The sequence below is a fragment of the Sinocyclocheilus rhinocerous genome, unplaced genomic scaffold, assembly GCF_001515625.1.
Source record: "Sinocyclocheilus rhinocerous isolate Xijiao unplaced genomic scaffold, SAMN03320098_v1.1 scaffold1876, whole genome shotgun sequence".
Classification (NCBI taxonomy): Eukaryota; Metazoa; Chordata; class Actinopteri; order Cypriniformes; family Cyprinidae; genus Sinocyclocheilus; species Sinocyclocheilus rhinocerous.
Genome location: NW_015628411.1, coordinates 206457 through 216843, shown reverse-complemented (window position 1 = coordinate 216843; position 10387 = coordinate 206457). Strand labels below are relative to the sequence as shown.

Sequence of the window (10387 nt, the reverse complement as noted above, 5' to 3'; positions counted from 1 at the left end):
ATATAGACTCGACGTGATTATGTAGGTCTGTATGTTCCCGGATCTGATTTCATAGGCATCTGTGGTGCATTGAAAAGGTACTCATGTCACTCTGTTAATGAGAGGATGAAGTGGTCCCTATTATTCATTATAATACAGATTCATACAAAGAGAAAAACCAGAGGCCCTTGAGGTACTGAGAACACAGGACTGAAAAAAATCTGAAAAAATAAAATACTATTATTTAAAATTACAATAAAAATACTGGCTGACTTGCACTGCTAAATGACAAAATTGTCTCAGCGGTAAGTCTGCTCCCTATTTGCTGGCGGTCTCAATTGAACTTGTTCTCTATTAGCGTGGTTAGGGGAAGGAGTCTTTGCTCTAGGGCTGAAACAAACCTCATCGTCAAAAACTCATAAGAGGAAACCACAATAAAGAACCTGTGATTCATTTATAAGAGAAAGGAATCTTGGAGTGTCAGTTTGACAGCTGCACCGACTGCAGAGAGATAGAGCCCATTCATCAACAGGCTTTTTTTTTTCAAACCTCAGGTTTTGACTTTTTAAATGGGGTCTTATATGAGGATGCTATATAAACAGGTCACGTGCTGCGTTCGTCCAGTCAATGACACTGACATTGCAAATATGCAAATAACATTAACCCAGGATTTAGGAATGTACAGTATGAATTTACCCCATGAGCAGTATGAAAAGTGTAGCAAGATAACCCAGGATTGCTACCCGGGGATAGAATGACCCAGGGTTGACTATTTCAAGCCCTTGAGTGTAGCAAAAACAACTAAAGAAACTATTTATGCAGTTTTTCCCTGACAATAGATTCATAGGTTAGTATAAGCCATGCTTATTATGCAGTACTAAATTGGAAAAGGTTGAAGACCATTGCTGAGAGACATGTCTGATACAAACGGTCTAATATGAGTCTCAGCTGATCCCTATCACCTCAGAAACTGATGCAAGTGATTTTAAATTCATACCTGTCAGGGAAATAACAGACAGATGTGCATGATTTGGGGTCACCCACCTTATGACAGGCTTACCAGCTTCTGCACAACCCCGTCAGTGTGAAGGTCTAAAGTGATGCAGACCTTAGGGCAGGTATCAAAAAGCCATGCGCAACACCAAGCAAAGCAAGAGATAGTGAGTGCAAGACAGCATCCGGCCAGGGACAAAAAACGCAGGCTAGGACCACACAGGGACAAGGACTTTAGTGTTAAAAAGGTTTATTTCAACAACTGTCAGATTTTTTTCTCTTCGTAGTTTATATTCCCAAAAAAGTACAAAATAAAACAAGTACATCAAAGGATTAGAAATCACATCAAAACAAAGACACATTGTGTTTTTTTCTTTATATCAATCCAAGCATTTTTTCCATATATTTATACATACTCACTGAATTAGTCAGACGAACATCAAAACCTCTCAGTAGCTTTTTCTTTTATGACAACGTTTTATATTTTAAACCCCAAATATGTTTGACTTTTTTCTTCTTTTTTTACAATATACACCAACGCATGCCGTAATTCAGTTAGGCAGGGGTAAGTGTGTGTATATATAAGGGCTGGGTCAGGGGCGGGTCGACTACAGGGCAAAAAGACTGCAACAAGAGGCGAGACAGGAGGTGGAGACTGAGTGGGTATGAGGGGCGTTTTTTTTTTTTTTAATGTTTTCTGTCATGTGCTGATGGTGTGGTGGGTGTGGCTGCTCGTAGCGTCTGCTGCTCGATGCTTTAAGTGATCCTGGACGTGGTTGCGTGGGGTGCTTTTGTTTCTGTTCTACATCATGTTGTTCTGCAGCGAGTTTACCTCCGAAGAGTTCTCCTCGCCCAGCACCTTATGGTTCTCGTGCTTAGGGGTGAGCGAGTTCTGGATGTTCAGCGACTCGTCCTCTTTGGGTGGGGGGGCCTTCACGGGGTCCTCCAGCTTGTTCTGGGTATTAGGATCATCCTGAGAAATGATAGTCCCATGTTAGACCTCTGCAACAACCTCATATTGTTTATTACGTTTCCTGCTTTTATTAAATGTTTTTTTTATTAGATAATGTGCAACTGTATATTTGTTAAATGATTTAAAAATATATTAAAAAATTAATTAAACAAATACATAAAAATAAATAAATAATGTACTACTTTATCCAGTTACCAAAAAAACAAAACTTCATTAGTGTAGGAGATGTTACGAGGGATATTATTTATTTATTTATTAACTTTACAATTGCAAATTATCCAATACATTTTTTAAGTATTTAAAATCAATAAATAAATCATATTGTTCATTACGTCTCCTACTATAATATTTTTTTTAATTGGATAATGTGCAACTGAAAAAGTAAACAAACAAACAAATATATAAATAAATCATATCGCTCATTATATCTCCTACTACTTTAATAAAATTAAGTTTTTCAATTAGATAATGTGCAATTGTAAAGTTATAAAATTGTTCAAGTAGATAAATAAATACACATTACATTGCTCATAATGTCTCTTATAATGAATTGTTTTTAAAAGGATACTGTGCAATTGTAAAGTTAATAAATAAAATATAAATCATATTGTTCATTAGGTCTCTTACTACTTTAATCATTTTTTAAATTGAACAATGTGACATTTTGAATAAATAAATAAATACATACATACATAAATACATACTGTATCTGCCAGTGGAAAAAACTGTTTTAGTATGATATATAAAAATAATTTCCACCAAATCAAAAACAAAATTTAGTGAATAAATTTAGTTGTTTACATAAAAATAAATAAATAAATTATACATTTAAATTGTAATAATAAATTAGTAGATACTATTTCCAAAACACTTTGGCATCACATCCAAATAGTTGGAGTGTGACGGCACTGCGGGAACAGATCCTGCATCAGATAAATCAATTGATTGCTGTCGATCAGTGGTTGAGGCTGTTTTCTCCTCTGGGCAGAGCGGAGGCTGTATGATCCACCTGTCCTGACACACATGCATACATGCAAACCCATCAAAGCTCATACAGCCCATCCCACACTCCTGTCCCACCAGTGAACAGGAGAAGCCATGGACTGAAACAAGAGCTCTGGCAAGAGGAGCTCACCTACCATAGCAATATATCCTAGCACTCTCTCGCTCTCTCTCTGTGGAATAACCATTCAGTGGCCTTTAATTAGAGCAGTAACTGAAACAAATGAATGAGACAAGACGTGCATATCCTATGATCATCTAACTTGAGCTTCATAGTGAATTAAAACTGATTTGCATCATCTTAAATACAAAAACAACTGGTTTTAGGGATAACTGACGCCCTCAATCCAGAGCAGGTCTAGCATGTTTTTTCAGGGGAAGCTGTTTGAGGAAAACTTGTTTTGCTAGATAAGCTAATAAGGCGTCCTGGCCCCTTGGTGTAGTTGGGTTAAGGCACGGGTGTGTCACGTTTTGAACTCGATAGAGACAACTAAAGATGATTTACCCATTCAGTGATGACTTAGATTGTAACTTCGGGCAGGACGTGGGGATACGCCACCTCCATGGTTACCGGATAGGGGGCGTCCTTTCTTCCGTCGGCATGAAACTAGAAAATGTGCTTTTTATTTGCAGTTGGATGGGGAAGTGGATTACACTTCTCTTGAGATGTTTGAGGGATTTTCTTTGGATATAAAGAGAGTCACGATGGAGGTGACTGATGATTATTTCTTTGCATCCTTCCAGTCAACTTTAGCTATGGTATTAATGAGAAGTGGCGGCTACCATGTTGTTCTTACCATGTACTGCAATGTGTTACTTTTTAATGCAGTTTCATTTGAAGCTTAATTAGACAGTTAAACATTGGAGAGAATGCTGACAGGTATTAACCAATCAAGACAATCAATTTATAATGTGACTCATCCCTAGTTACTTTTAAAACTTTTTTTTTCCAACTCTTGAATAATAATGTCTATAAATCACACACTACCATTCAAAAAATTTGGGGTCAATAGGATTTAAAAAAAAAAAAAAAAACTTTTATTCAGCAAGGCCACATTAAATTGATCAAAAATAACAGTAAAGACATTTAAAACGTTACATTTCAAATAAGTGCTGATCTTTTGAACTTTCTATTAAAGACCCCTGAAAAAATGTGTCATGATTTCCACAATAATATTAAGCAGCACAACATTTTTAAACACTGATAAGAAATGTTTCTTGAGCAGCAAATCAGCAGATTCGAATGATTTCTGAAGGATCATGTGACACTGAAGACTGGAGACTAACGATGCTGAACATTCAGCTTTACCATCACAGGAATAAATTACATTTAAAACATATTAAAATTGAAAACCATTCATTTAAATTTTAATAATATTTCACAATATTTCCGTTTTTAATGTATTTTTTATCAAATAAGTACAGCCTTGGTGAGCATAAGAGACTTCTTTTAAAAAACATTTTAAAATATCCTACTGACCCTAAACTTTCAAACAGTAGTATTTATATTTTATAAAGGTAAATAGTATACAAGTACATATATTTTATTTTGCAGGCATTGAAATGTATACACTTAACATAATTTTAGATGTTATACACAATATAGCTCTGTTTCAAAACCTAGCTTCTTTCTAAGGCAGTATTTTAACTGAAATGGAACCTAAGTAAGTGTCAGTTGCAGCAAACTGCAAAGCTTTGAGGAAGGACACTAAGACGACAAGACAGGAACAAGGTCTATAGCATAAAACTGGAGTGGACAGAGGGACAAAGGGAATACATGGGAATAGAGCAGTGGGTCACCACACATATTTTCTGTGAATAAAGTAAACTTTCATTGTATACATTTTAAATCTGGAAAGTGCCGTGGATAGACGTCAAAACTGCAGTGACTGGTTGGACAGATCCAGCTTTTTTGGTGTACTAGCATGGTCCATGTGTTGTCTTAAAACGATAGTTAACCCAAAAATGAAATTCTGTCATCATTTAATCACCCTCGTGTCATTCCAAACCTGCTTGACTTTCTTTCTTCCGTGGAACACAAAAGAAGATATTTTGAAGAATGCTGGCAACCAAAGAGTTTCGTTTTTTCCATTGACTTGTGTTATATTTTTTGGCCATAGTCAATGGTAACCGAAACTCTTTGGTTGCCAACATTCTTTAAAATATCTGACAACCAAAGAGTTTCGGTTCCCATTGACTATGGCCAAAAAATATAACACAAGTCAATGGAAACCAAAACGGTTTGCTCACCAACATTCTTCAAAATGTCTTATTTTTGTGTTCCACAGATGAAAGAAAGTATACATGTTTGGAACAACACATGAGGGTGAATAAATGACATTTTTGAACTGACCTGTTCCTTTAAGTCAAGTCAAAATCTCTTGAGTGAAGAATATTCAGCTACCACTTCACTTATCTGACCTTTCAGTTCTAGTTTATATATGCTCTATTTCATTCCAAAACATGTGTCAAGTCACAGACCCTCCCTGAGGGTTTAGGTCTGTGTGTGTGGAGTGAGACGGAGAGAGAGAGAGAGACAGAGGGTGTTTTGGCTGCTAGCCAGAGCCGGGCTCTTTTACTCAAGCGGATATCGATCTGTGGAGCAGTAGCTCTGAGCTGATGGTATTAAAGAGGCCTGACTGTCCACATTTTGTCCCCCCTCCCCTTCTTGTCTTGAGAGATTCCTTGTTTCATGGCATGCATTTCATTTTCAGGAGTGTTTTCTCTGCGATGATGAGCTCCAAGTCTCTAAGCGGCCGGAAGAGACAATCAATTTTGGCGTCCTGTATTGTATGAAGGTCATGGAGTGTTTGAAAGGATTTGGAGAATTTATCTCATTCTTGATCTCATACGGGCATATTATATTTCTGCAGACGACTCTAGTTGAAACAATATACACCCACAGATGTGAATTCCATTAATGGACTATTATTATTTGTAAGTGACCTTTTTTGTTAGTGGACATATTTTTATATTAGTTGACATATTATTATATTCTTTAAAAGGACATTACTCACCCTCATGTTGTTCCAAGCCCGTATAACTTTCTTCTGTAGCTGTATCTCTAAAAACCTTTCTCTTCATCATTTTTGTCAAAACAAATTCAAATATGAAACTTAACAATATAATGCAAAATGGACCACTTTTATGATACTTTTGTGGTGCACCAAAAGAAGAAAGTAAGTCATACAGGTTTGGAACGACATGAGTGTGAGTAAATGATGACAGAACTTACATTTTGGGCTGAACTATCCCTTTAAATGGACCATACTGTATCAAAATGAGTTTGATTTCACTATGATGATGATGGTAGGAAGGGCCAGGATTGGTCAGTACAGTTTGATTGACAGGAGAACAGCACAATGAAAGGACAGCTGCTGTCCTTTGGGCGGAGTTGTGGGGTTGTAAGTCTTACCTCACAGTCGGGCTCCTCTTTGGTCTTACACTCCCAGGTGTATCTGCTCATGGTTTTCTGAGGGGTGGGGGCATTAAGAGGATTATATACCTCATAAATAATAATAATTTCCATTCAGAACGAGACAGAGATAGAGAAGACAGAAAGAAAGAGACAGGGAAGGGCAGACAAAAGGGTAGGAAAAGGGCCCTTTGCATAAGATCCTTCAGTGGTGAGAAGTTTTTTTTAAATTTTTTTAGAGTTTTTTTTGTTGTTGTTGCTTTACTAAAGCATCAACATTGTGGGTGTACATCTAGGGCCCTTTAAGGTCATTAGGTTTTTGGCTCTGAGGCAAAAAATATATTTACTGTGCGCTAGACATAAAGTGATAGTTAATACAAAAATGAAAATTCTGTCATTATTTACTCACCCTAATGTTGTTTCAAATATCCTGTTTTAGTAAAATTTTCTAAAGTTTGGTCTGTTCATCACAAAGATGTCAATCATATGGTTTAAAAAGATCTGAAATTTAGCACACAAGACAGATGGACTATTTTTAAGACAAAAAAATTATAGATACATATATATATATATATATACATATATACAAACCCAATTCCAAAAAAGTTGGGACACTGTACAAATTGTGAGTAAAAAAGGAATGGAATAATTTACAAATCTCATAAACTTATATTTTATTCACAATAGAATATAGATAACATATCAAATGTTGAAAGTGAGACATTTTGAAATGTCATGCCAAATATTGGCTCTTGAGTTCAGCTCATGAAAAATGGGGGCAAAATTGCGTTTATTGCGTTTATAATTTTGTATATATATATATATATATATATATATATATATATGTGTGTGTTTTTTTTTTTCTTTCATTTTTAGCAAAGAGTGACTATTTAATAACAAGAATTTATATATGCACTGTAAATAAATTCTTTTCTTTTCTTTTTTTCTTTTTTGGAAAAGAGATATATAAAAATTCTCAAAGATTTCTCCTTTTGTGTTCCATGGAATAAATATGATATATGGTGAGTAAAAAGTGACAGAACGTTACTTTATGTGGGTGTACTAACTCTTTAAAAATGTGACCTTGAGTTGCACTACTATATATAGAATTTAATCAAAATTCTCAGGGGAAAAAAAAGTCCTGAGCTCAGGTCTTAAAGACATTGAATTCATGTCCTTTTTGCCCAAAAGTGTTTTAAAAAATTACAAAAAAGTAGAGATATGATTTGGTTTTACTTTGATCTGACTGATACATCCAAGCTGGAATTGACGGCAACTATAAATGCATAGATGGTTATATTTAATGTAGATGTTATACATATTGAGAGTTTTTGAGACTGTTAATCCACCGGCTGGCCTGTAGTAAACATATGACCGAGGGGCTCAAAAATGCATATCTTATGAACGAAATATCTATTCTATTTGGAAAAAATACTGTATTTTCCATTGCTTTCCATTGCAATCCTGTATTTTCAGAATAATTGAAACGAGAATAAAGCTGTGTTATGGTTATCCCACAGAAGAGAAAACGACGCCCGTGTTAGATCTACATCTACCCATGCGGCGGACATGTTAGCCAAGTGTTACGCCACCCATGGGCAGCAGTGAGACGTTGCATCTCAGATGTTTATCCTGCATTTTTGCTCAACACGCCATTGGTTGGTGAGATCTGGCACAGAGAGAGCCCACTCACCCTCTCATCTTTCTGAACCAGGATAAACGAGTGAAACGACAGACAGTTATATTGATGCGATGCAATGGACAAGCAGCAGCAGATCACAGGACCACTAGCAGGCCCGTGTGAAGAGTCAGACATGCAGCGGTGCAGAGGAAGAGAGAAGGGGAGCGGGGTGATGGGGTGAAGGAGGGGGGCTCTCTCAGCGGAGTCCAACGTCTGCAATGAGGGCACAATGCTGGACCCAGAGATGCTGCCATTAACTCACCCATAAAAATCTGTCATTGTGTGATCTCTCATCATGTTTGCTGTAAACAGTGACCACACAAAGAGTGGATTTCCTTCCCTTTCTAGATCTTACAAAGTTTGTTACATTATATATTATCTTTCCTTCAAGTCAGAAAACATCTAATCTGAACACTCTCTATTCCAGTGAAACAAAAACTCACAAAATGCAATGCAACCACCTACGCCACTATTATTGATACACCTAATTACTAATTTTAACCTAATTACTTTTTTTAATTTGATCAATTAAAAATTTATAAATGAAAAACAAAAAATGATTTAGTAATTTAATTAATAAATTGAGTTATTTAATAAAAAGAATGTCTGTAGTTCTATTTTTTGACAAAATCAATCAATAAATTAAATTAGAATACAATTATGTATTAATCAATGTAATTAATATTAATTTGTTAATACGCTTAATTAAATTCTAATTTTACAAATTCAATCACTTATATATTAATAAATGAAACTGTATAATAAATACAATTTAATAAAATAATAATAATTAAAAAAACAATAATTACATTTCTGCTATCCTAATTTAATGTCTCTAGTTCTTTTTTTTTTTTTTTTACAAAATCAATCAATAAAACAATCACTAAAATTTAAAATTATGCATTAATCATTGTAATGAATATTAATATTTAGGTATAAATTATTATTACATTTTTAATACTTTTAGTTAAATTCAAATGTATTTTTTAAAAATTCAATCAAATTACCAAATTAAGCTAAATATAATTAAAAATTAATCAAATAAAATAATAATTACATTTCTGTTATTCTTTTTTATTTAAAAAAATTAAATCAACACAAAAAAATTATAAATTAAAAATAATTTAAAAATGACTATTTAATAAAAAAAATAAAATTAATGCAAATTTTTCAGTCATTTTCAAAACATACCTGTAATTATTAACACGTAAAGTAAGTAATATTCCTTGGAACCATAACATATCACTTTAAATAATAAATAATAAAATAATTTAAATAAAAAATAAATAAAAAACATCTACATACACCATCATTATAGATTTAATGACAAACAAATGCAATTCTAATTTATTTTTAAAAAACTCAACCAAATAAAATTATTTAATACAAAATTTAATTAAAATAATTAAGAATTCAATAAAAAAAGTAAAAAATCATTTTATAGACTCAAACTCGCAACCTCTCATACATAAAACAAGAAATATTCCTCTGAACGGTAACATGTATATAGGTATATATATAGGTAGAGGTACAGAATCTACTAAACTATTTTATCTATGTTGTTTTGAAATTTACAATGAAGCTTCAATAAGTTTTTATGTTTAAAGGATTAGTTCACTTCCAGAATAAACATTTCCTGATAATTTACTCCCCCCATGTCATCCGAGATGCTCATGTCTTTCTGTCTTCAGTCGCAAAGAAATTAAGGTTTTTGAGGTAAACATAATAGGATTTTTCTCCATATAGTGGACTTCAATGGGAACCAACGGGCTCACGCGTGATGTAGGCGGAAGCACCGACCCAGCGTTTACAAAGCGAACGTGCAAAGAAAGTCAAACGGCCTTTAAAAAAAGGTAAAACAACGATGTTGGTCAATTTTGAAGTTGGAGGAGAAAATGAGATGGAGTTTTTTGCCCTACCCTACCTTTTTGAACCAGAGTACACAGACGAAGAGCTGACCGCATTTGACCTTTCCAATGTGATTACATAATATGTGAAGACACGCATGCGCAAGTAGAGCTAGAGCAAGACAAGTATTTGTGGTTAAAATGTATATAAATGTTTATTGTTTTAAGAAAATGACCGATGGTTTGGCTAGATAAGACCCTTATTCCTCAGCTGAGATCGTGTAGAGCCCTTTGAAGCTGCATTGAAACTGCAATTTGGACCTTCAACCGTTTGGTAACTGTTGAAGTCCACTACATGGACAAAAATCCTGGGATGTTTTCCTCAAAAAACTTAATTTCTTTTCGACTGAAGAAAGAAAGACATGAACATCTTGGATGACATGTGGGTGAGTAAATCATCAGGAAGTTTTTATTCTGGAAGTGAACTAATCCTTTAA

General features: G+C 34.4%; 1 protein-coding gene across 1 annotated transcript in view; it reads right to left on the bottom strand.

The window, feature by feature from the left end:
• Positions 1-1522: 1522 nt before the first annotated feature.
• Positions 1523-10387, bottom strand: part of LOC107737828 (chondroitin sulfate proteoglycan 5-like) — a 39639-nt gene continuing 30774 nt past the window's right edge. Inside the window, exons 4-6 of the mRNA XM_016549461.1 lie at positions 8056-8275; positions 6363-6461; positions 1523-1945 (exon numbers count right to left, since the gene is read on the bottom strand). Of these exons, the coding sequence (XP_016404947.1) occupies positions 1775-1945; positions 6363-6461; positions 8056-8275 (490 nt within the window). The 3' untranslated portion in view covers positions 1523-1774. The remainder of the gene's footprint in view (positions 1946-6362; positions 6462-8055; positions 8276-10387) is intronic.